The sequence below is a fragment of the Aotus nancymaae genome, unplaced genomic scaffold (genome assembly GCF_030222135.1).
Source record: "Aotus nancymaae isolate 86718 unplaced genomic scaffold, 86718_ANA_hifiasm-v0.15.2.pri h1tg000059l, whole genome shotgun sequence".
NCBI classification, from domain to species: Eukaryota; Metazoa; Chordata; class Mammalia; order Primates; family Aotidae; genus Aotus; species Aotus nancymaae.
Genome location: NW_026988473.1, coordinates 13,763,213 through 13,790,139, shown reverse-complemented (window position 1 = coordinate 13,790,139; position 26,927 = coordinate 13,763,213). Strand labels below are relative to the sequence as shown.

The following is a 26,927-nucleotide window of genomic DNA, read 5'->3' as shown; positions in this document are numbered from 1 at the left end:
TATATAACAAATCTACACATTTTGCACATGTACCCCAAACTTATATATATATATATGCGCACACACACATATACGTATATACATACATACACACACATATATATACATATATATACATGCACACACACACACGTATATATGTAAAAGAACTCTTTGCATGAGAAGCGCGTGCTGTGAGGAATCATCTCACCATTTTGGAGCTGCATGGTGCCCTGGACTCCTCTAGGCCAGTGTCTTCACCTTCAGGCCCCCGCAGCCCCTCAGGCAGGGTTTTGCGCTCTCTGCAGCACTGCCTATGCTTTTCTCTATGTAAAGTTGCAGCCCTGGGTTCTCCTGTCCCCACTGCTACTGGGACTGTGTGTTCTTGAGCAAGCTGCCCTGCCTCTCGGGGTCTCCATGTTCTTACTGGGAAAGTGAGGGCAGTGCATGTCATTTTGGCTGAAGTGGTTTGACTTATGTCACCATCAACCAAATAAGATGATGGGAGGAAGGGCCAGGATATAGTGGAGATGGAATGTCTTCTGAAAAACCCCCTTGGGGCTGGGATATGGAATGTGCTGCTTAGTTGAAATGTCTTGGTGATTTAAAGTGATATTATTTGCATTATCTTGAATTGAGACCTTTAGATTAGTAAACAGTCACTTTATTTGAGGCTTTGCTCCTGCTAGCTAAAACACATGTAATTAAATGCTACCGTTTAAAACGGCTGGTTTTGAAGGTTTTGAAGGTTTCTAATCACTGTTGGGGTTAATCTTGGAGAAGAGTGTAGATCCTAAACAATTTCAGTTTTAAGGTTTTTTCTTCTCTTCTGCATTATTATTTTCTCCCCCAGTCCTGCTGTGAAATGATGGAAATGCATTGGACTCTGATAGAAAGGAAGTATTTTTAGAGTCACATTGGGACATCAGTGACCTCATTCATTCTTTCTTTCTTTTTTTTTTTTTTAAAACCTGCTCCCAGCACTGAACCCCAGTCATTCTTAATGAAGGTGACTGCATGTATCTTCCATTAATGCATGTTGTGTTTTTAAAATAGAGCCCATTCCAGTGTCTAACCTCAGTGTTGTCGACATGGATGTGAGGAAGGTTACTCTCACCTGGAGCAATGGCAACGACACTGCCTCCTGCCGGCTGCTTCTTGAAAGCCTTGGAAGCCACGAGGCATCGACTCAAGACTTAGCGGTCAATATCTCGGACCTGAAGCCAGGGTTTAAATACAACATCAACCCATATCATCTAAAATCAAATGAGACAAAGGGAGCCGCCCTGGGCACAGAAGGTGGCTTGGGTGAGTTACAAAGGGTACCTCCCATCTCCCTTACTGGTTCTGACTTTCAGTAACTTAATGTTTTAAAAAAGAAATTGCTCTCCCATAGAATTTATAGAGGACTTTTCCTCCACATTTTAGTTTGATCCCCCACCTGCATGAGGGAGAAAACGTGTTTTGATTTTACAGGGGAATACATTAGGGCTGAGAACAGCAATAGGGCTTGAAGCTTTTTAGAGTCTGGCACCCAGGAAAGTAGAGGCCCCTTTAGCTTTCTTTCAGTTAAGCAAATAACAGTGATATCAACCCAAGTTGGGCCTTCGGAGGAACTTACCACGTCCTCTGGTTGACACTGGCATTGTCATTTGCAGGTTTATGGCATTTGCAGAGGATCCCTAGGATAACCCCAGGAGGAGGACAGGCACTTACCCTGCATTTAACACTTAAGAAAACAGAGCTACAGAGTGGGTGTTGGGATCCTTGCTTGCACGTGGCAGAAACCAGACTTTGGATAGCTCAGACAGAAGGGACAATGTATTGGCTCATGTGGATTTTCCTGCCTTAGAGAAAGAGATGAGGCAATTCTCATCCCTCCCTCCTGCTTCTTTCTGTTCATCAGCTTCATTCTCAGAGCAGCTCCCTCTGCACACTTAAGGAGCCCAGCTGCTCCTGCTTCACACCCTGCAGCTGCCCCAGCAGCCGGGATCTGGTCCAGGGAAATGTGTCTTGAAGGGGCTCTGATTAGCAAAGTCTGCTTCACAGAGCTGTCCCTGGAAATCGATGCTGGGACAGGAGAAGATAATGTCACAAAGAAGGGAGAATGACCTGAAATAAGCAGAGTTTGAAAGAGAAGTACCAGATATCTGTGGTGTTACTGGAATAATAGTACAAATGGAGATGGAGCAATCAGGCCTTTTTAGGGGCTGCATCTCTCTCTGGAGGAGTAAGGGAGCAGATATTGATGGAGCACCAACTGTGGCCACTGTCTGATGGCCATCCGATGGGGCGGGGGCTCCGAAGGGAGATGGGGGATGTGTCCTTCTTGTGATTGATGTATTTTTGTCTCCTGTGCTTGAAACAGATGCCAACGACACAGAGGGAAGCCAGGCAGGGAGCCCCACTGCCCCTGTGCGCCAAGAGTTCCCATCCTCCGGCCAGCAGTCCCGAGTCACGGAAGTCCTGCTTGTCGGGTTAAAGCCTGGCACCCGATACAATGCCACCGTTTATTCCCAAGCAGCGAATGGCACGGAAGGACAGCCCCAGACCAAAGAGTTCAGGACATGTAGGTTGAGCTTTGTAAAATGGTGGCAGCCAGAGTTTCCTAGTACAATGTTCTGTCTCTGTTGATTCCGATTCTGAGTTATTTCTTGCATAACAACAAGTTTTGTTGTCAGAGGGAGCTTCCTGGAGGAGATTTTGGACAGAGCAGATCTGGTCAGTTTCTTCTGAACTCCATGGGTCGTGCACATCTCTCATTAAGTGCAATGAAATACATGGAGCAGCCTCCGGGCACTGCCTTGCACTGTCTTTCACAACGCTGCATGGTGGCTGATGAGACAAACTGGCATAATACTTTCCTCTTTTTCTTTTTTTTTTGAGACAGAGTTTCCCTCTTGTTGCCCAGGCTGGAGTGCAATGGCATGATCTTGGCTCACCGCAACCTCCGCCTCCCAGGTTCAAGTGATGCTCCTGCCTCAGCCTCTCAAGTAGCTGGGATCACAGGCGCCCGCTACCATGCCTGGCTAATTTTATATTTTTAGTATAGATGGGGTTTCTCCATGTTGGTCAGGCTGGTCTCGAACTCCTGACCTCAGGTGATCCACCTGCCTTGGCCTCCCAAAGTGCTGAGATTACAGGCGTGAGCCACTGCGCCTGGCATACTTTCCTCTTAAAAATAGATAATGATTGCTTATTTTTTCCCCGACTTTGAGTTAAGAAACTGAGTTTCCTTTTCTCGCCTGCCCTCGTAATTCATACCAGCCTTTCTATGGAAACGCTTGTTGACAAGCACATTCCTGCTTCCTCACTATAATTTATCAGCACTTCACTCTATAAGTTCACCAATTATCTGGAGGCTTTGGTGAAAAGAGTGGGAGGGGAACATGTTTCGGAATACTTAGAGGCAGTTACTGGCCAGGCTGTGTTACCTGTATAGGGCTACAAGTTTTGGCAAGACGTTGGTGAGAAGCGGTGTCTGTGAGGAATGACAGCTTTTCCTGGTATCCACGTAGAGGGAGGATCCATTTGTGTCCTTCCTTCCCCTTGTACTGGTTTTGCTAACGTGGGGATGGGGTGGGGAGGATGTGGCTGTAGGAGAGGCCACTTGACCTCATGTGGCCGGCAGTGACCTGGCAGGAGTGGCAAGTGGGAGGCTCTCGGGTGAGGAGGGCTTGGATTCCATAGGGTGAGGATGGAGGGGGATGAAGGGGCTCCTCCATGGGTGCTGTTGGCAGGGGTGGGGTGTCCTGCAATGGTAAGCTTGCGTGAGAGTGAAAGGGGCTGAAATCTAGCCTGTGTGTCCTGCACCAAGCCATGCACCCAGGGCTGGGTCCAGCCAGGGGAAGGACCCTTTAACTGATTTGCTAAAAGGACCTGTGGATTTGTGTGGGCCTGGGGCCCCTGCTTTTTAAAGCAGTTTGAGCAAAAGTCGTAGTGATTGCATCTCAGGCTCTCGGTGGTGTGAATTCACACACATCCTAGTTTGTGCTGAACTGTCTTAATGCTTGGTAAATAATTATTATAGTAGCCTTTCTCTCTCTATAAAGGACGAGTGTGTGTGTCTATAAATATGTCTTAGTCAGTTTGGGCTGCTGTAACAAATGACCATGCACTAGATAGTGTAAACAATGAACATTTATTTCTCAGGGTTCTGGAGGCTGGAAGTCTGAGACTGGGGTGCAGCATGGCGGGGCTCTGGGTACAGGCCCTCTTCCTCTTCTGGATTGCAGACTCCCTGGGTCTTCACACGGTTGAAGGGGTGAGGGAGGGGTCTTTCTCCAGCTCTTTGATAAGGGCACTAATCCCATTCAGGAGGGAGGTAATTCATGACCTAAATTCATGACCTAATTACCTTCTAAAAGCCCCACGTCCTAAAACCATCACATAGGGGGTTAGGATTTCAACAGGAATTTTATGGGGACAGAAGCATTCAGTCTGTTGCAACACACACACACACGCACATGCACACGCACACACAAACACACACACAGACATACACAGACAGACACACAGACACACGCACAGATAAACACACATTTCCACCCACCCACTTTTTAAGTGGCTAGTTAGGTGGGGCAGCGTTAAGGAAAGCATCAGAGGACATTGTTGAGGCCCCTCGACTATCCCACTGCAGAAAGCCACCTCTAGGGCTGAAGGGCTGGGGAGGACAGGGTATTTCTGGAGCCCAGTGAAAGCTGGGGCAGTGGAGGACAGGAGGCCCAGAGCAGGAGGTGATGGAGGAAGTACCGACTCCTTTCTCCTGTGGCCCCCCAGGGGCCTGCCCATTGGCTTATGATGGAACCTGGTCACAGCCCCTGTAGCAAGGCCCCTGGTGACGCCTTGCGCAGGATCAGCCTCCTGAGCACAGAGCAGGCAAGGGAAGGACAGGGGATACGTTGGGAGGGTGGAGTGGGCAGGTGGCCAGTAACTGGCACTCGGTTTACCTTTTCTTGAAGTTAGGATCGCTCTCCCGGTTTTATAGATGAGGAAGCTGAGCTCAAGTGGTTTTCCCTCGGCCCACGTGGCTGTCACAGCAGAGTGAGCCCTGGAACCCAGATCTGCCTCGTCAGGACTTCTGCGATCTCAGGCGGTCACGTAGATCACAGCATTCACTCTTGCATCATTTGTGTTTGACAACTTTTCTGGGTTGTCAAACACAAATGATGCAAGAATGAAATCATTTGGGTCAAATCTCTAAAGCCAACTTAAAGGAACAAAGAGTAACCCTGAAGGTGCCATTGGTGAAGTTGTTTTTTCACCACCCGGCGATGCCTGACTTTGGCCAGGACCCTCATGCTTTCCGAGCCATGGTTGATGGTGTAGAGGAAGAAACAGTTCCTAGGGCAGTTTCTTGGGCTCAACAGCAAGACCTGATGACTTCTCCCTCTCTCTGCCTTGGCCGTTCTGATTATTTTTAACTCCCTTGTGTTCTCACAGATGCTCCTCAGGTTTTTGATGTCACTGTTGGGAACATCAGTGCCACAAGCCTGACCCTGACCTGGAAAATCAATGATAGCGACCCGTCCTCTGTCTATACCTACAAGATAGATGTGGTGGGGGACATGCATTCCCTCAATGGCACCATCACCGAGCCTCGCGCCATCATCTCGGGCCTCCGCTCCAGCACCTTCTACAACATCACAGTGCGTTCTTTCCTGGATGGCACCGAGGGCACGCCAGGCTTCCTCCAAGTGTGCACCCGTGAGTTCATGCGTGGCTCTCGCTGCCCTTTCCTGCTGTCCTGCTATGTGCCAGGCCCAGACGCAGGTCATGTGATGTAATAATGGTGACTGTCAGCTGATCGCACGCCGAGCTCCATGTGACATGCTTTTCTTGCGCTGGCTCATTGTATGCTCACAACAGCCCTGTGACGTGGTTAGCAGTAGCCTTATTTTATAGATGGGAAGCCAAGGCTGAGAGAGGTGCTAGGCAAGTGTCACAGCTGGAAAGTGACAGAGGTGAGATTAAAACCTCTGGTGTTTCTCACCTGGAGCCTGCACTTACAACTCTTACCAGTGTAGAAGAGACCTAGAGCGAATTCATACAGGGAGGCAGAATTGACCTGAATATTCATGTCCCCTTGTCTTTTGGGTGCTGACATTATAATAATCACGGGCACAGCTGTATCTCATCTTTGTTTGTTTAAATGCCCCTTAAAAATAAGATTTCATGCAGCAAATAAAAAGCTTTTGGTTCCAGAGAAGGTCTAATAATGTAAAGTAAAACAGTGATGGTGCACTAGTAGTATGGTGGTATAATATTGATGATATACTATTAAACAATAGTATTGACGCCAGCACTGCATTTTGCACTATTCCGGGAGCTTTATACATACGGCAGTGGTCTCTGTGGTAGGTATTGGGGTTCCCTTTTACAGGTGAGGAAACTATAGCCCTATGGCTGAGCAGTTTGCCCAAGGCCACGGAGCTGCTGAGTAGCAGAGTAGGCCTTGAACCCGGGGGTGTGTGGCTCTGGACCCAGGGCTTATCCCATAGAATGTCCATTTCTTCCCAGGAAGCACGCCTTAGCATTCTTACAGGTGTATTTTGGACTGGCTCTTTGGGAAAATGAAATATGCTTTCATTTCTTTACCTTTTACTGTTTAATCTGTTAGTTAGGATTAGGTTCAGCCATGAATAACACCACTGAGAACAAAAAAACCCCCAAGTATCCATGGCTTAAAGCAAGACAGGGGTTTATTTCTCTCTCCTGTAATGGAAGACCAGTGCTAGGCAGGATGGGGACAGTAGAGGTTATCTAGGGCTCAGTGGCATGAAACAGAAGCTGTGAGCTATTTTAACCAGAAGAGATTTATCCTGGGAATCAAGGTTTCACAGAGTCATTGGAAGAGCTGCTGTATTAGTTTGCTAGGGCTATCAGAACAAGTACCACAGGCTGCGTGCCTTAAACAACAGAAATAGACATTTTCTCATAGTTCTGGAGGCAGGTGTGGTTTCTTCTGGTCTTCTCCCTGTGTCTTCACAGGGTTGTCCTTTTTTTTTTTTTTTTTTGAAACAGGGTCTCTCTGTGTCGCCCAGGCTGGAGTGCGGTGGCATGATTTCGGCTCACTGCAACCTCTGCCTCCCGGGTTCAAGTGATTCTCCTGCCTCAGCCTCCCAAGTAGCTGGGATTACAGGCGCCCCCCACTACACCCGGCTAATTTTTGTATTTCTAGTACAGATGGGGTTTCACAATGTTAGTCAGGCTGGTCTCGAACTCCTGACCTCAGTTGATCTGCCTACCTCGGCCTCTCAAAGTGCTGGAATTACAGGCATGAGCCACTGCGCCTGGCCCACGGGGTTGTCCTTAGTGTTCATGTGCCTATGTCCTCATCTCCCTTTATAAGGACACCAGTCTTGCTGGATTAAGGCCTACCTTTATGACCTCATGTTAACTTAATTACCTCTTTAACGACCCTGTCTCCAAAGACAGCCACTTTTGAGGTCTTGGGGATTAGGACTTAAACATGTGAGGGTTGGGGAGCACAATTCAGCTCACGACAACTGGGGAGCAGGCTTTAGGCCTGGCCCTGAGAAATGACTCCCAGACTAAGGCTGCAGAACTGACCCTCTAGAGAGTCACCACCTTGGTCACAGACAGCAGAGGGAGGAATCAGGAAGTCCCTGCTGTAGTTGCTGGATCCGGGGGTGCATGTTCTGAGCTGCGATGCTGGGATTGGGAAGCTGCAGCCACCCCCACAGTGTTGGTTCTAGTGTGAACTCCAGTCATTGCATCCACGCTCCAGCTGTAAGGAGGAGGAAGGGCAGAAGGTTGAGCTCCACCCTTTAAGGACACTTCCTAGAAGTCACCCAGTACCTCTGCTCACACTCTGTTAACCAAAACTTAGTTGCATGCAACATCTAGCTGCATGGGAGGCTGGGAAATGTGGTCTTTGTTCCCCACAACTGTGCACACACTGGGTGAAAAATCTGGGTGGGTACGATGAACAGAAAACAGGAGCCTGGATTTTGGGGGTCAAGAGTGTCCTCTGCTATTGACACCTCCCTGAACAGAGGCTCTGGGGGGCTAGTAATGCATTCAAGATAAGCAGCCAGTGTGGCCAAGGTTCTGCCCCAGAGCCTGCACCCTTGACCGCAGGAGCTCACGCCTGCTCTCATTTCCTGTGAGTGACCGCATGCAGTCATGAGCTTCTGCACCCTCATGATCAAGTGCTTCCTCCATGGCCAGAATCAGCAGTTTGTGAGGGGCTTGTGTTGTAGGTGAGATGAGACAAAGAGAGGGATCAGGCGTCCTAAGTGTACGTTTCGTCTCATGTAAATATTTTCTGAGGTGGGCATCCCTGTCTTCTGGAGAAATATATTTTTAACCTAGTTGTTTACTTTCTTTGCACAGCCCCTGGTCCAGTTTCCGACTTCCGAGTGACAATGGTCAGCACGAGGGAGATCGGCTTAGCATGGAGCAGCAATGATACAGAATCCTTTAAGATGCGTATCACTCCGGAGGGAGCCGGCGAGTCTTGGGTAGAAACAACCACCAACCAAAGTATTACCATTGGTGGCTTGTTCCCCGGAACCAAGTATTGCTTTGAAATATTTCCACAAGGACCAAATGGGACCGAAGGGGCATCTCAGACCGTTTGCAATAGAACTGGTAAGCAAACAGGCTTTTCTGTTAAACCGTCATCTTTCTTAATGGAAATCAGCATAATAAAATAATGTTTCCAAATATTGCTTTTCTTTTAATTATCTAAGAAAAACGTTTACAAATTTTCATAACACTAATGCTTATTTATTATGTGAAATACAGACAAGTAAGTAGAAAAAACTTAAATGGAAACCATCAAGCAGAGATAATCATTTTGGATATATGATATTTTACAATTTTTAAACATATACATATAGATGAATTACAGGTGTGTGCCACCATGCCTGGCTAATTTTTATACTTTTAGTAGAGATGGGGTTTTGCCATGTTGGCTAGGCTGGTCTTGATCTCCTGATTAAGTGTATTTTGAGACAGTCCTACCCTGTCACCCAGGCTGGAGTGCAGTGGCGCGATCTTGGCTCACTGCAACCTCCACCTCCTGGGTTCAAGCAATTCTCGTGCCTCAGCCTCCTGAGTAGCTGAAATTAAGATGTGTACCACCATGCCTGGTTAATTTTTATACTTTTAGTAGAGACAGAGTTTTGCCATGTTGGTCAGGCTAGTCTTGATCCCCTGATATCAAGTGATCGATCCGCCCATCTCAGTCTCCCAAAGTGTTGGGATTACAGGTGTGTGCCATTGCACCCAGCCCACAAATATATATTTATTTCTTTTACAAACATTGAGGCCATCCTGTACATGTGGTTTTGTAATCTGCTTTTTCCCCAACTTGCTAATTTATTATGAAAATTCTTTCCTCTTAATATTTCTACAGGATGATTTGAACACTTGCATGGAATTCTATTGTCTGAAACAGAGTTGGCAGATAATAATGGCCCCTGTGCCAAATTTGGCTCACTGTCTGTTTTTGTAAATAAAGTTTTATTGGATCACAACTGTGTTCATTTGCTTATGTACTGTCTATGGCTACTTTGGTGCTAGAATTGAGTAGTGGCAACAGATAACGTGTGGCTTGCGAAGCCTGAGATATTTATTTTCTGGCCGTTACAGACCATGTTTGCTGAACCCTGGACTAGATCAGTAGTTCTCAAATTGTGGTTCAGGGCTCTCTAGGGATCTCTAGGTGTTTTCAAGGGGTCTCCAGGGTAGTATTATCATAACAATACTAAAATGCTATTTGGCTTTTTAACTTCATTCTCTTTTGGAGTTTTCCAGCTTTGATCTGACATGGGATGACATTGTCTCTCTGAGGGCTAATGGAATGTATGCTGTGGATTCTTACATCTTAATAATTTCTTCATTTTAAATCCCTAATATAGTAAATATTGACAAATATAACGTATGTAAATACAGATTCTCTGAGAGCCTTAGTAACTTTTTTTTTAAGTTGGTAAATTATCTAACGCCAATTAGAGCCTTAATAACTTTTAAGAGCAAAAAGTTTAAGAACCTCTGGTCAAGACTGTTTACAGTCATTCATAAACAACACTGTGATGCAACAGTGTGCTAGTTCTAGAAGGCTAATTGAAATTGCTAAAGTCATTTTATAGTTAGCTGCGGTGGCCTGCACCCATTGTGCCAGATACTTGAGAGGCTGTGGCGGGAAGATTGCTTGACCCAGGAATTGCAGACCAGCACCAGCCTGGGAGACCCTGTCTAAAAAAAAATTTTTTTTTTATCGAAACAGTTTAAGTAAATTATAGGAGAAACTTTTGGGAAATCCTAGAGAGTAATGTTCATTATTATTTTTTACAAAATTTGAAAGAATTTGTGTTGGGAAAGGTTGAAAAACATACAGTCTTCCTTGATCTTTGATTCAAGATAGTTGAAATCCGTTATACAGAGGGTAGAATAAAGAAATGAGACAGATTCCTTGAATCACACATGAAATTAGTTAGGCTTTTTTTTTTGAGACGGAGTCTTGCTCTGTCTCATAGGCTGGAGTGCAGTGGTGCAATCTCAGCTCACTGCAACCTTCACTTCTTGGGTTCAAGTGATTTTCCTGCCTCAGCCTCCCAAGTAGCTGGGATTACAGGTACGTGCCACCATGCCTGGCTAAGTTTTGTAGTTTTAGTAGAGACAGGGTTTCATTATGTTGGCCAGGCTGGTCTTGAACTCCTGACCTCAGGGTGATCCGCCCACCTTGGCCTCCCAAATGCTGGGATTACAGGCGTGAGCCACCACACCCGGCCTTAGTTAGGCTTTTGAGATTCTCCTTCTAGAAGCTTCTTCAACTGTGCTGGTTGGGTTAAGTACCAGTAGTCACTCAGAATCTGCTTCAAAATTAAGGGATCTGCTAAAAGGCATCCCGCAGATGAAATATAGTATTCCCTTTGCAAGTCTGCATTTTAAACTGTTGACGTGAAGTCTTAACATTAACATGTTTCTTCTGTCTTTAAGGATGTGGTTAATGGTAAGAGGATGACCACTGTGGGGCATAGATGATATTGTGCTCCTTGCTATTGCCCAGAACCTACTGTAACAATAATATAATATGTTGGGGGTCTGCAAAGTGCAGAGTGCTCTCATACTGTATTTTCCATTTTTAACACAACTTCATGGAGTAGGTATTATCATCTCCGTCTTACAGGGTAGAAAATGGAGGCTCTGTGAACTTAAGTAACTGGCCCAGAGCGACAAGGTGGCAAACTGACCTGTGTCTCATGTCTAAGACCAAGCACTCAACTACCATGTAGAGTGACACTTTGATGTGGTACAGCAGTAAAGTTTAGTATTAGTGAGGAGAAGGTATCTGTTTTACTATAGTTTATTATGAATACTATTTCCTCTTAATATCAATATTTCTGCAGGGTAGTTTTAGCACCTGCCTGGAATTCCATTGTCTGAAAGGACCCATTTCATTCAGTGGTCCCATTGAATGAAAGTCAAGAAAGCCTGCAATAAGATCTAAACTCTTAGGGGTTACCTTTATATTATCGAATAACCTGTATTATTACTTGAAAACGTCAGCTTAATAGCATTAAAAGCAATTTTGAAAAAAAGAAATGAATACCATATGATCCAGTAATTCCAGTCCTATGTATATCTCCAAAAGAATTCAAAGCAGCACCTTGAAGTTACTTGTACACCCATGTTCATAGTGGTAGCACTGTTCACAGGAGCCCAAAGGGGGACCCAAGAGCCCATCAACAAATGAATGGATAGACAAAACGTGGAATATCCATGTAACAGAATATTATTCAGCCATAAAAAAGAAATTTTGATTTATGGTACAACATGGATGGATCTTGAGGACATTATACTAAGTGAAATAAGCTAGACACAGAAGGACAAATACTGTATGATTGCACTTATATAAGTATCTAGATTAGACAACTTCACATTCTACAGAAAGTAGAATAGAGGTTACCAGGGGCTGTGCAGAGGAGGGAGTGGGCATTATTGTTTAATGGCTACAGTTTATGCTGGGGATGATGACAGTGTTTTGCGTACAGGTAGTGGTGATGGTTACACAACATCGTAAATGTTGATACCACCGAATTGTACACTGACAGATGGTTAAGATGATGAATATTATGGTATGTCTGTTTTACCGCAATAAAAAGGAAAAGAAACAAATCTCTCCACTCTTCTAACCCAGCCGAATGCCTTTTCTCTCTGTGTCCACGGTCATACATTTTGCTTGCATTATTGTAATTGTTACACAAATACTTTTATTTTGTATTTGAATCTTTTTCACTCAGTCTATACCACAACTTCCCCCCATAGTTAGTGTGGTCTTCATGTTTTTAGTGGTTGCAGACTGTTTTATCATGCAGCCAGATCACAATGCCTACAGCTCTCCCATGTTATTGAATATATAGGTTGTTTCTAGTTTTTTATTTATATTTATTTATTTATTTGAGAAGGAGTCTCACTCTGTTGCCCAGACTGGAGTGCAGTCGTGTCATCTCAGCTCACTGCAACCTCCAACTCCCTGGTTCAAGCGATTCTCCTGCCTTAGCCTCCTGAATAGCTGCGATTACAGGTGTGCGCCACAATGCCCGGCTAATTTTTATATTTTTAGTAGAGATGGGGTTTCACCATGTTGGCCAGGATGGTCTCGATCTCCTGACCTCATGATCTGCCCGCCTCGGCCTCCCAGAGTGTTGGGATTACAGGTGTGAGTCACTGTGCCTGGCCGTTTTTTATATTTATAGGCAAACACTGTCTTTGATGGTCTTTTGTCTATGGAATCCCTTTGACATCAGGAATCTGCTAGTAGGAAACAAAGGCTCCTCCCGGCGGCTTCTCTTTAAGAACCCATTTAAAATTAAAAAAGAAATTGATTTTGGAGTAGACAGTACATGCACATGGCACTTTTTTTTTTTTTTTTTTTTTTTAAAGCCAAGGTATTTGCAGTGAAAGCATTTCCCTTTTTTGTCCCCTACCTGCCCATTTCCTCTCCCTGGAGCTGATCTTCGCTGCCAGGTGAAGAGAGACGGGGTTGAAAGCCACAGGAGAAAAGAGGCCCTGCCTCCGCCGTTACTTCCTGGCCTTGATGTAGGCATCCATGGTACCATGGATGAGTGTGCAGCAGGGAGAGGATCGGAGGGTGGGCTCCTGTGGGGACTCCACTGCTGATTGGTCTGAGGGTGGAGGGCGTGCCTGTTTCCTTTCCCTCCTCACCTGTCCTCAAATGCTTCACCTTAGGAAAGGCCAGCTCACCATTTCAGTTTTCCTCTTCAGCATGTCAGGCTGTGTCATGGGAAGATGTTTCCTTCTGAGTGAGTGATTAAAAAAACAGAACAAAAGAAACCTCTTTATTGAGATACAATATACATACCAAAAAGGGACGTATCCTCACTGCGTAGCTTCATGAACTTTTACAAACTGAACACATCTCATTACCAGCACTCAGCTCAAGAAACTGAATGTGATTTCCACTTCAGAAGACCCCCTTGAAGGGCTTTTTTTGTTTGTTTGTTTGTTTTGAGACGGAATCTAGCTCTGTTGCCCAGGTTGGAGTGTGTGGTGTGATCTTGGCTCACTGCAACCTCTGCCTTTGTGGTTCAAGTGATTCTTGTGCCTCAGCCTCCCAGGTAGCTGGGATTACAGGTATGCGTCACCACGCCCAGCTAATTTTTGTATTTTTAGTAGAGACGAGTCTCAAACTTTTGACCTCAAGTGATCCACTCACCTTGGCCTCTCAAAGTGTTGGAATCACAGGTGTGAGCCACTGCACCTGGCCTAATGGCTCATTTCTATGACAAAAACAAAAAACTGGAGAACTGGTAAGATGAACAGACAAGTTCGTCTGCATCGTGGAAGAGCTAAAATTCTTGAGAGCACTGAGTGTAGGCGTTTCTCAGCTAGGTTTTGGAGTGTGCCTTTTGTGAACTCATTTTAAAGTCTGATGGCAAAAGCTCAGGTTCTCTTGCCAGCACTTGGAGAGGAAGCTAGGCGTCATGATAGTCAGTAACAGGTTTCCCTTCTTTCTTTCTTTTGAACAGCTCCCAGCGCAGTGTCTGACATCCGTGTGGTCGACGTCACCACCACGGAGATGGAGCTGGAGTGGCAGAACCCAGACAATGCTTCTGAGTATGTCTACCATTTAGTCGTAGAGCCCCAACATGGCTCTAACCCCACAAGCACGTCTGACAAAGCAGTCACTCTCCAGGGCCTGATCCCGGGCACCTTATATAACATCACCATCTCTACAGAAGTGGAGCACGTCCGGGGGCACTCCACCTCCATTGTACAGTACACACGTAAGTCTCTTAGGAACAGTAAGCCCTTCTAAGGAACAGCCTCTCTGACCATCTCTTGGAGGAAGCACTGGTTACGTGATGGCCAATGTGTTTCTGGGATGCAGGTTGACCCTGAAACTGCTGAAGTTGAAAACACTGGTCTTAGCAATGGTTCTGCTGTCCCCATGGGGCACTGGTCGTCAAGCCATGTGAATTTAGAATTGTCATTAGAAGCAGGAAGTGATTCCTTAGGAATGTTCTTGTCATTCCTAGAGGATACAGAGTAAAGAAGGGTCACCTTGTCATGTTGGCATTGGCAGATACTGCCCAGATGAAGAGCTTTTTGCCTGCAACAATGAGGGAGGTGTTTTGCTAATATCTGAATTAAATACATGGTGAAGATGTTAGTCTGGAATATGCTTTTAGTATATTTTCTCTTTTATCTATTAGATTTATTTTTTATTTGTTTATTTATTTTTTTAGGTGGAGCTTTGCTCTTGTTGCCCAGGCTGGAGTGCAATGGTGCAATCTTGGCTCACTGCAACACCACCTCCCAAGTAGCTGGGATTACAGGCATGCACCACCATGCCTGGTTGATTTTTGTATTTTTTTTAATAGAGACGGAGTCTCTCCATGTTGGTCAGGCTGGTCTTGAACTCCTGACCTCAGGTGATCCACCCACCTCAGCCTTCCAAAGTGCTGGGATTACAGGCATGAGTCACTGCGCCTGGCCTCATCTATTAGATTTAAAAAACAGATTAGAAATTATATCTTAAAAATATATTTGAAATAAATTTGAAGTATTAAAAGAAGTGTAAATTAAACTTCTTTGTAGATTTAATCTGTATAGTTATTTTCTTCATGTGTTTTTGGGAAGTCTTCAATCTTTAGAGCCAGCAAATACTAGCTTTATTCATTCTTTCTAAAACAAGCCAGTCTATTTTTGGATGTAGTAAATAAAATAGTCCTGGAATTCTAGCTAATCTGTGCTTTTACATGAATTTCCTTTTTTTTTTTTTTTAAATCAAGGGCCCAGCAATGTGTCCAACATTGGCGTAAGTACCAACACCACAGCAGCCATTTTAAGTTGGCAGAACTTTGATGACGCCTCTCCCACGTACTCCTACCGCCTTCTTATTGTGAAGTTTGGAGATTCCAGCAATGCAACACTAGTCACGGATGTTGGAATTACTGAAGCCACAGTCACTGAATTAATGCCTGGTTCATCATACACAGTGGAGATCTTTGCTCAAGTAGGGGGCGTGATGGAGTCACTGGAACCTGGCAGGAAGTCATTCTGTACAGGTGAGTATAGCCCTCTGCCTCTTGGACTCCTCCCTGAGTGGTGCTGACTTTGCAGGTCGGTCCTCCACAGTCTGCAGTGATAGACATTGAGCTTTCCGAGGCATCCCGTTAGCTCTTTGGTGCTGTCTCGATGCCCTCATCACTTCTGCATTCAATAAATATTTATTGAGCATATTGCATGTGCCAGACAGTCAAGTCCTTGCCTTCTTGGAACTTTTATTTTGGAAGGAGGAAGTGGGATGTTTATCTAGGGTGCTCAGGAAAGGCCTCAATGATAAGGTGACTTTTGAGCAAAGATCTGAATGAAGGGAAGGAGCAGCCATGTGGATATCAGGGCATGAGAGCATTACAGGCAGAGGCCTGTGCAGCATCGCCACCATGTCCTGGAGGCTGGAGGAGGAGCAGGAGGCAAGCGTGGGAGGAGTGGACCCGTGGGAACAGGAGGGTGTAGGTGGGAGGCGGGGCCTGAGTGGGGCTGGACCAGGACATGGATGATGCCTGGCTTTGCAGGTTTTGGTTTGTCTTTTGCACTGGAGAAGATGGAAAGGTTGTTGTTGAAATGATGCTCAGCCGTTGCATCCTTCTTGATCCTCACCTATCTCACAACTCCAAATGTGTGATAAAGAAAAGAGCCCTGTGTGTCATTGAGGATGCATTTGGGGCAGCCCCGGGAGGCTTTGCAGACGGTGGTGGGCACTTCTGCTCACAGTGCTGACTGTGGCACCTTTATCACTCAGCGCCTGTGGGGCACTCATTTTCTGCCCACCTCGCTCCTATCTCTTCCTTTCTTAGCCCAGGCCATTAACATATGTTCAGGCTGATTTGGAAGTGGCGGTCTCATGGGATCAGCCTCCCTGGTAGTGTAGGAGCTCCAGCCTTGATGGCCTCTGGCCTTTCGATAGTCAGTGGGGTGGCCACAGAAATCCCTACAGCTTTGGGTCCCCTCTGCTCCATCCCACCTGGTCTAGACACCCATCTTTGATATTTGGGTGGCTTCCATTGCTGATATTTATCTTAGATTTAGTTATTTGTAGCCTATAGCAAGAGAAAAATTGCATCCAAGCATTTATGACTGGGTGTGAGCGGAACAGGAGCTGTAAAAATAGGTGCAGGCTGGGTGCAGTGGCTCACGCCTGTAATCCCAGCACTCTGGGAGGCTGAGGTGGGTGGTCAGGAGTTCAAGACCAGCCTGGCCAAGATGGTGAAACCCCATCTCTACTGAAAATACACGAGGTCAGGAGTTCAAGACCAGCCTGGCCAAGATGGTGAAACCTCGTCTCTATTAAAAATACAAAAATTAGCCAGGCATGGTGGTGGGCACCTGTAATCCCAGCTACTCGGGAGGCTGAGGCAGAGAATTGCTTGAACCTGGGAAGTGGAGGTTGCAGTGAGCTGAGATCATGCCACTGCACTCCAGCCTGGGCAACAGAGCGAGACTCCATCTCAAAAAAAGTAGGTGCAATGTTCAGGTTACCTTTCCAGGCCTTGGGTGGAGAATGTGGGAGTTGCACTAGGTGCCTTGGTAGAGCTCTCCTGCTCTAAACTTCTGTGACATTCAATTAATAATAATACTCGCCACCAGTTTTAATATGGAATTTTCCGTTTACATCGGTTTGATGTTAGTCCTCAATAAAAATCTTTTGGCCTTCAGATAGAGACAAATACTGCATTTTGAAGATGAGGAAACTGATACTGTTTATCATTGATGATGCAGTTATGTTCTGTGAGTAGGGTGTCTTGAACTTGGACTTAGAAAACCTGGGGTCTAGTTTTGGCTTCACCAACTGCCACATCATCAGCCAGTTACTTAACCTCTCTGAGCCTCGGTGGATTTACCTGCAGATGGGACAGTATGGGCCTCACCTGTCTCAGGAGGAGCATCAGGAGGGCCTCACGATGAGATGGTGCACATGAGGAGGTTGCTACCTCTCACAGGATGATGCGGTGCCTCTCATGCAGCCCTGGTCTCTTATAGACATCTTGCTTGGGGCCTGACACCATTGTTCAATTCAGTTCTCAGAGTCCTGCAGCTGAGACTCAGAGCACTTTGGTGACTGACCCAAGGTCACACAGTTTGGTGTTGCCCAATTCAGGGTCAGCCCCTGCCTCTTCTGCCACATCACCTACCACCTCCTCATCGCCAGGCTTCTGCTACTCCCTGTTTCTGTGTTTGCAAAGGCAAAAGTCCTGGAATCTCAAGATGCTGTGCTTGCTTTGCAGATCCCGCATCTGTGGCCTCCTTCGACTGCGAAGTGGTCCCCAAAGAGCCAGCCCTGGTTCTCAGATGGACCTGCCCTCCAGGCACCAATGCAGGCTTTGAGCTGGAGGTCAGCAGTGGAGCCTGGGACAATGCGACCCAGCTGGAGAGCTGCTCTTCTGAGAATGACACTGAGTACAGGACGGAAGTCACATATTTGAATTTTTCTACCTCCTACAACATCAGCATCACCACTGTGTCCTGTGGAAAGATGGCAGCCCCCACCCAGAACACCTGCACCACTGGCATCACAGGTGGGCTGCAACAAGGCGGGTGCTGGTCAGATGGCACTGTGGTCACTCCTGGAGAAGCTGACCCAGTGGGTCTGCAAGTGTGGACTAGAAGTCTGGTGTTTTTATTTCCCCTAAAATATTGGCTTTTACTGGCATAGATTGGTTTCTCATTGTATAGAAATCAATCTAAAAAGCAGAATAAGAGACTCATTCTTTACATTCTAAAAGGTTAATTTTCTTTACAGCGTAACTCATTGCCATATTTTCTTTTGTATTTTTTTTTTTGAGATGGAGTCTTGCTCTTGTCGCCCAGGCTGGAGTGCAGTGGCGCAACCTCAGCTCACCGCAGCCGCTGCTTCCTGTGTTCAAGTGATTCTCGTGCCTCAGCCTCCTGAATAGCTAGGACTATAGATGCATGTCATCATGCCTGGCTAATTTTTGCATTTTTAGTAGAGATGAGGTTTCACCATGTTGGCCAGGCTGGTCTGGAACTCTTGACCTCAAGTGATCCACCTGCCTCGGCCTCAAAGTGTTGGGATTACCCACATGAGCCACCACACCAGCCATCTTTTGGCCCACATCTGTTGGTGGCTTACTGTGTGCTGTGGTGAGGGGCACTATGGTGAGTAGGGGTGACAGGGCCCCTGGAGCATATGACTGAGAAGAGCAGTGAGAGGGAGAGGATTTCCAGGTCTGGTGGTGGGTGAGTTAGCATCGGCTGCCAGTTTTGGAGCAAGGACCTGGGGATGGACCCTCTCTGGCCAGCTATAGGGCATAGAGCTGATGGGAAATGCAGGAGCCTGTGCTGGCAGTTGACCATCAGACATGAGAATGGCACCTCCCAGTGGTCACTACCGTCAGGCCCTTGTGAGGTTGTGAAGCTTGTAGTTTAGAGCAGGACCAGGCACTAGACATGCAATGTGAGCCTCACGTATAATTTAACGTTTTCTAGGAGCAACATGAGCATCACATATAATTTAAAGAAAACTTTAAAAAAAAAAGTAAAAAGGAATAGCTGAAATGAATAACGTTTGATTTAATTCAGGATATTGAAAGTATTATTTCAACATGTAATTTCTATAAAGTATCAATGAGTGATTTTACATCTTCTTTTGTACTAAGGCTTTGATATCTGGTCTGTGTTATATGCTTGTAGTACATCTGAATGCAAACTGGTCACATCTCAGGGGCCTGGCAGCCGCGTGTGGCTAGGGGCTGCTGTATCGGCCCAGGTTTAGACAATTGTGTTGTGGTTGTTTTGGAGTCCAGATTTCTGTCTTCTTGAGTCTTGAATATATACATAATAACAAGAACAGCCTGGGTGTGGTGGCTCATGCCTGTAATCCCAGCACTTTGGGAGGCCCAGGTGGGAGGATTGTTTGAGGCCAGGAAACCAGCCTGGGCAACATAACAAGATCTCATTTCATTTATTTTTTAAAAATATGAAAAAATAATGAGAACAACCGAAGCTGTATGTGTGAGATGAATTTAGGCAGATAGTGAGTGTGTGGAGTGGATCATCTTTAATTGAGTGTGTTCTTTCTTTTCTTTCGTGTTAGTTCAGAGAGTGGCTCTGCACCCTGGCTTGGAAAGGGAGGGTGCAGAATCATGGAAGCCGTCCATGGAGTGTCCTGTGGGGGCTTTTCTGGTTTCTGGGAAGAGGATCTGTTGGGTTTCTCTAGGTGATATTTTAGACCAACTCTGGGAAAAACATGGGCACTGTTTATGAAGAACACGGAACAGTGCTGTGGCCAGGTCTCTGTAGAAAGTGTGTTCTCTCCCACCTCATCTTTGATTCTTCTCCTTGGACATCTGCTCTGTCTTTGCTCTCAGCCAACCAGCTGATCCTGGGGCCAAGCGGTGTCAGCCTGTGGTGTCAGCATGCAGCTCCCAAGGCTGCACTTAGAGTTCCACCCCACAGTCTCTTTCTCACTCTCCTCTTCTGCCCCAGATCTCAGGATAATGAACCTGGCCCATCTTGAGTCAGAAGGGACTGGGGGAGAGGACAAGGGCAGGCTATCTTCCCCATGCAAAGATACTAGCTTTTTACTCGAATGATGGTTTCTTTTACTGTGCAAAACCTTTTCAGTTTGATTTAATCCTGCTTGTCTATTTTTGCTTTTGTTGCTGTGCTTTTTGTGTGGTATCCAAGCAACCATTGTAAATACCATGTCAAAAAGCTCTTCCCCGATGTGGTGTTTTGTTTTTTATTAAACAAATTTTACAATGTACAGCTTTAGGTCTAATGTTTAAGTCTTGAACCTATTCAGAGTCTATTTTTGTGTCTGGTGTAAGAGAGGGGGCCGGTTTATTATTTTGCTCATGGATATCCAGTTTTCCCAGCACCATTTGTGGAAGAGGCTTTTTCCCATTGTGTCTTCTTGGCACCCTTGTTGAAGATAAGTTGACTATGTATGTGAGAGTTTAATTCTGGGCTCAGTGTTCTGTTTTACGGGTTGATGTTTGTCTTTATGCCTGTAACATACTGTTTTAGTTACTGTAGCTTTGTAATAAATATGTCTTGAAATTAGGAAGTGGGAGTCCTCCAGCCTTATTCTTTTTAAAGACTCCTTTGGCTGTTTCTGGTCTTTCACTGTCCCATATGAACTTTAGAATTGTTTTTTATATTCTGTAAAAAATGTCATTGGGATTTTGATGGGGTAGCATTGAATTTATAGATGATTTGAGTAGTGTGAATTCTTCCAACAATATCAAGACTTCCAATCCATGAGCATGGGATGTCTTTGCAAGTATTTGTGTATTTGTGTCTTTAATTTAGTTTATCAGTGTTTTGAGGTTTTCACTGTACAAGTCTTTCATCTCTTTGGTTGTAGTCTAGTTATATTTCAATCAGTCTTCTAAAAGCATGCACTGTTCAAAACAACAATAGCAAAACCAAACAAGGCTCCTGAGTGTCTGCCCTGAGAATGTGGCTGGATGCTCTGAAGGGGTCATTGTGAGCTGGGCGGGTTTCCCAGGATCTCCCATCCCTGCTTCTCACCATTTTCCTTCCCTGCCTTTTGCTTCTGGATTTGCTGCTTTCCATGAGCCCAGCATGTAGTTTCCAGAGTAAGAACTTGAGGAAGTTGCTGAGCATGTTCTCTACCTAATAATGTGCTGCTTTGGTTTTCAATGTTGGGTGATCATGTTTCGTTTTGTTTCAGATCCTCCTCCTCCAGATGAATCCCCTAATATTACATCTGTCAGTCACAATTCAGTAAAGGTCAAGTTTAGTGGGTTTGAAGCCAGCCACGGACCCATCAAAGCCTATGCTGTCATTCTTACCACCGGGGAAGGTAAGGAGAGGCCTTCGTGGATTAAACAGCTGGTGAGTGATGCAGTGACCAGAGCTTTCTCTGTGCCCACTGAGGGATGTTAGTGATGCAGACACATGCCTGTCTTCTCACTGCCATGTGTGCTATGTACTCAGACAGAGAACGAGGGTGAGCTATTTGCCTGATGGTTGACAAACTTTCTGGAAAGGGCCAGATTGCAAGTATTTTAAGCTTTGCAGGTGGTATAGACTCTGTTGCAAGCAATCAACTCTGCCAGTGTAGTGTGCAAGCAGTCACAGAAGACACATAAGGAATGAGTGGTGCCATTCCCACTAGATGTTATTAATCACGGCAGGTGGCTGGATTTGGCTTGTGGCCCATAACTAGCTGACCTGTGATCTAGATTTTTCTTCTCTTTTACATCACATGGCCTTTTAGGTGGTAGAATATTAGTTTTAACCAACTCTATCTCTATCTCTGTCTCCGTCTCACTCACTCACACACACAGACGTACACACATGCCATCCTCCAAGGATGACTTTCCTTTGAAAGAAAATAGAAAAGGATTTGCATTAGCTAATGGGAATTTGCAGAGTATCTCCTTAGCTGAGAGAAGAGGTGGATTAAAGGCTGCTTTTCCTTAAAGGGCTCTGTTATATTCCTTTGTGGTAAGAAAGGAATAATTTGAGAGTCTCTTTGGTAGCTGTATGTGAGTGCTTGCATAAGGCCTAGATTTAAAAGTCCAAGTTTTGTTTTATTGTAGGCCTCCCTCCCTCCCTTCCTCCCTCCCTCCTTCCTTCCTTCCTTCCTTCCTTCTTCTGTCGGCCTTCCTGCCTTTCTTCCATCTGCCTGCCTGCCTCCCTTCCTTCCTCCCTCTCTCCCTCCCTCCCTCCCTCCCTCTGTTCTCCCCTCCCCTCCCCTCCTCTCCCCATCCCCTCCCCTCCTTTTGACAAAGTCTCACCATGTTGCCCAGGCTTGTCTTGAACTCCTGGGCTCAAGTGATCGTCCCACCTTGGCCTCTCAAAATGCTGGGACTAGACTATAGGCATGAACCTCTGCGTCTGGTCTGGGGGATTCTTTATGCATGAATGATGCAGTGTTTTCTTTGCCCACTCTCTCCCCTGTGGTGCTGTCCTTATCTCTTCGAGGAGGGTAGAGACCAATCACACTGTCAGGGGCTTGGGGATTTGGGAGGATAGAAATTTGCTGGTGCCATAACCTATGGCAAAATTTCAAAAAGTGAGATTGAACTCTTTCTCTCTTTCTGTCTTTTAATTTCGGGTCTGTTTCCAGCTCTTAGTCATTTTGCTGTGGTGCTTGTCAACAAATCCCATTGAAGAAGGCCATGTTGCATAGTAACCAGACTGACCAGTGCTGGCCCGTGATCAGATGAAACTTCAGGCTCTGAGTGCGACCCCCTGGGTTGGGAACCCAACTCCAGCTCATAGGCGGTGTGACCTTGGGCCCGGTCCTGTTAGCCTTTTGCACCTTCGTTTTCTTGTCTGTGAAGTGGAGACAATAAGCTTCTGTGATGGGAATCATGGGGATGAAATGAATTACTGTAGGTGAAGTGCTTAGAATTCAATGTAAGTCAAACCTGGCACAGAGATACTTGAGAGTTGGCTGCTGGCATTACTATCACTCAGTGTCACCACCACGTAGATATGCAGGAGACGAAATCTCTCTGCCATCACTTCCTTATGATTCTCCTTCTGTGTGCCTTTCTTAGCTGGTCACCCTTCTGCAGATGTCCTGAAATACACATATGAGGATTTCAAAAAGGGAGCCTCAGATACTTACGTGACATACCTCATAAGAACAGAAGAAAAGGGACGTTCCCAGAGCTTGTCTGAAGTTTTGAAATATGAAATCAATGTCGGGAATGAGTCAACCACGCTTGGCTATTACAATGGGAAGCTGGAACCTCTGGGCTCCTACCGGTAACATCTTCTGATTCTTGCTCTTTGGGAGCTGAGCCTTGTGAGCCTAATGCTCTATGTGCCTGTGGTCAGACACGTCTCAGGGACCTCGTTTTGCTCTTTGTCATCCCACAGGGCTTGCGTGGCTGGCTTCACCAACATTACCTTTCACCCTCAAAACAACGGGCTCATCGATGGGGCCGAGAGCTATGTGTCCTTCAGTCGCTATTCAGAGGCCGTTTCCTTGCCCCAGGATCCAGGTAGGGGGAGGACAACAGTCCTGGCACTGGTTCTGTGGTGTTTTGCTTCGAGTGTCCACAGAAGGCCAGCTGCGTACGTGCCTCCCTCAGACCTTCAGGAGGGTTGGTGTGCCCAGCTGTCTTCTCCCAGAAGTTGAGATGTCACTGGGTCACCACGCTTACTGGGCTTCCTCCTCCCAGGCCCCACATCCTGGACCCCACGCTCTCCCTTCTCTACATGCCAGTTGCCCTTCCAGTCTGCAAAGGTTATTCAGTCCCCTTATCTCCGTCTGGTCACTTGTGTGCCCATATGCCACGCACACAGCTTGATGCAGTGCATTGAACCCTTAAATACTAGCATCGGAGGAAGCCACAGAAATTGTCTTGTTCAGTGCTGTTTATTTTACGTCATAATTTTAATTCTATTTATTGATTTATTTTATTTTTCTGAGACAGAGCCTTGCTTTGTCACCCAGGCTGGAGTGTAGTGGCGCCATCTCAGCTCACTGCAGTCTTCACCTCCCTGGTTCAAGGGATCCTCCTGCCTCAGCCTCCCGAGTTGCTGGGATTACAGGCACCTGCCACCACACACTGGGCTAATTTTTGTATTTTTTTTTTTTTTTTGAGATGGAGTCTCACTCTGTCGCCCAGGCTGAAGTGCAGTGTCATGATCTTGGCTCACTGCAATGTCTCCCAAGTAGCTGGGATTACAGGCATGTGCCACCAACCACACCCGGCTATTTTTTTAATTTTTATTTTTAGTAGAGACAGGGTTTCGCTATGTTGTCCAGGCTGGTCTCAAACTCCTGACCTCAGGTGATCCACCCGCTTTGGCCTCCCAAAGTGTTGGGATTATAGGCGTAAGCCACCAGCCTATTTATTTTATTTTTGAGACAGAATCTTGCTCTGTTGCCCAAGAGTACAGTGGCATGATCATAGCTTACTGTAACCTTGAATTCCTGGGCTCAAGGGATCCTCCTGCCTCAGCCTCCCAGGTAGCTGGGACCACAGGTGTGTGCCACCATGCCTGTCTAATTTTTTGTAGAGATGGGGTCTTGCTATGTTGCCCAGGCTGGTCTTGAACTCCTGGCCTCAAGCCTCCTTCTGCCTTCTTCCAGAGCTCTGGGATTATAGGTGTGAGCCACTGTGCTCTGCCCCCTTTTTGGAAGTAAGACTGTTAAGGCCCAGAGAGGGGAAGTAACTTGCCAGGGTTACACCGTGGCTTTAGAGGCAGGCCTGAAATTCTGGTCTTGGACCCTTGTCAAATGCTTCTACCCTTTATCACATAAACCTAAGTGATACAGGGGCTTCAGGGATCCAAGAGGGGTGCGTCCCCTACCTTCAAGCCAGAGGCGAATGGACTGACTTGTTAGTTTGTCTGGTTTTTCTCCTAATTGGTGGTTGTTGGATGCAGGAAAGAATCCCTGCCCCAGAAGCAAAGTTTAGGGAGTAGTCCCCACATTCTTCCCCAGTAAAAAATGGGGTTCCTGTTGCCTGAGCATGGATGCTGCTGTAGGTACTTCTGCTCGTATGTGGGTGCTAATCTCAAAAAGTCAGAGGTGGCAGGAAAAATCCCTGAAAACCCAGCCCAGTTCCCTAAATTTGCGGTTGAGGAGACTGAGACCTGGAGAGGAACAGGAGCTTTCTCAGAACCATCCAGGTGGTAATGGGTTGGGAACAGGATGCATGGACTAGTGTTAGGTCCAAAGCTATTTAACTCGTGTGTGTGTGTGTGTGTGCGCGCGCGTGCGTGTTCACACATGCGCATGCGTGTATATGCCACATACACACCTGAGCCCTCTGGTGTTAGGGTCCCGGGCTGGTTGTTAGCACATCGTGTGGTCTGCAGGAACACCTCTTCAAGTGTCTCCCGTTTGGACTTTTCTCAGGTGTCATCTGTGGAGCGGTTTTTGGCTGTATCTTTGGTGCCCTGGTTATTGTGACTGTGGGAGGCTTCATCTTCTGGAGAAAGAAGAGGTGATACTACTTATGCTGATAATAATACTCTGGTATTTAAGGAAGCTTTCTATTAAGGAACATTTCAAACATTCACAGAATTGGAAGGAATGATATGATGAACACCATGTTCCCTTCACCCACAGCGTTCTGCATTTGGCCAATCGTCTTTCCTCTGTGCCCCCAGCTGGGTGATGTTAATGTGCTCCCAGCTGTCGCATCTGGCCATTGATAGACGCCACAGTGTGGCATGCTACTGTCAAACGATGTGTTCTTGTTTATAAGTCAGTTTCATAGTACTAGGATGTTGAGAGATTTCATTTTAGAGGTAGCTCAGTTTTAACACCAGCTCTGTCTTTGACCAGCTGTTTAGGAAGCTGGTCAAAGCTTCCTTAATGTCCTCATCTATGATAGGAGGATAATCATCGCAGCTAATCTGTGAAGCTGAGCTTAGTGTCCTCATCTATGATAGGAGGATAATCATTGTGGCTTAACTTGCGAAGCTGAGGAGGATCGAATAAATAAGGCACTTCTCAATGTCTTGTACCTTTTATCTTATTATTATTATTATTTTATCTGTACAACTGCCCTGTGAGGTCATTAAATGGTAAAAGTAGCAGCCCTTTTGTGAGTGCTCACCGTGTGTCCGCATCTGTGCTTTCCATGAATTGTCTCATGGATGAGGCTCTGTGAGGCAAGTCCAGTAAGTCCCTTTCAAGGATGCAGAAGCTGAGTCAGGAAATGTGGAAATGGAACTTAAACCTGGTCTTTGCACTTCATGGCTGCCCTCTTTTCTGACTGTGTCACTTGTGAAGCCTGTGTGTGTTAGTTGGGATTTCTTTGCTATCAGATGCTGTCAACCAGGGAATCTCTATTCTGCCTCAGGAGTCCTCATGTGGTCCAGGCCGGTTCATTGTGCTGCCACCCTGCCCTGTTGAGGTGACAGGAAGTGCTTATGCTCCAGCTTTTAGATTAGGTTCTGATTTTTTTTTTCTTTTGAGATGGAGTCTGGCTCTGTCCCCCAGGCTGGAGTGCAGTGGTGCGATCTCGGCTCACTGCCACCTCTGCTTCTTGGGTTCAAGCGATTCTCCTGCCTCAGCTTCTTGAGTAGCTGGGATTACAGGCATCACCACCACACCCAGCTAATTTTTAAATTTTTAGTAGAGACAAGATTTCACCATGTTGGCCAAGCTGGTCTCAAACTCCTGACCTCAAGTGATCTGCCCGCCTCAGCCTCCTGAAGTGCTGGGATTACAGGCGTGAGCCACTGCACCTGGCCAGATTAGGTTTTGATTTTAGGGGGGAAATGGATGGGTCAGTGGCTGGATAAAACAGCTTTATTGTTTCTTGTTAAAAATAAGAGTAATAGATGCTTATGGTGAAAAATACAGAAAAGAAGAGCAAAAATAAATAGGAAATGTGCAATTACAGAACCCACACAAAACTACTCTTGACATTTTGATGTGACCAAACTCACAAATGTGTGCACACACATGGAATCAT

At 46.1% G+C, this 26,927-nt stretch overlaps 1 protein-coding gene across 1 annotated transcript in view; it reads left to right on the top strand.

Annotated features, from left to right (window-relative positions):
* Positions 1-26,927, top strand: part of PTPRJ (protein tyrosine phosphatase receptor type J) — a 153,489-nt gene that overhangs the window by 104,323 nt on the left and 22,239 nt on the right. Inside the window, exons 5-15 of the mRNA XM_012452590.3 lie at positions 1,036-1,287; positions 2,348-2,548; positions 5,422-5,685; positions 8,338-8,595; positions 14,004-14,261; positions 15,270-15,545; positions 17,766-18,056; positions 21,200-21,331; positions 23,040-23,250; positions 23,365-23,489; positions 25,358-25,445. Coding sequence (XP_012308013.2) covers positions 1,036-1,287; positions 2,348-2,548; positions 5,422-5,685; positions 8,338-8,595; positions 14,004-14,261; positions 15,270-15,545; positions 17,766-18,056; positions 21,200-21,331; positions 23,040-23,250; positions 23,365-23,489; positions 25,358-25,445 — 2,356 coding nt within the window. The remainder of the gene's footprint in view (positions 1-1,035; positions 1,288-2,347; positions 2,549-5,421; positions 5,686-8,337; positions 8,596-14,003; positions 14,262-15,269; positions 15,546-17,765; positions 18,057-21,199; positions 21,332-23,039; positions 23,251-23,364; positions 23,490-25,357; positions 25,446-26,927) is intronic.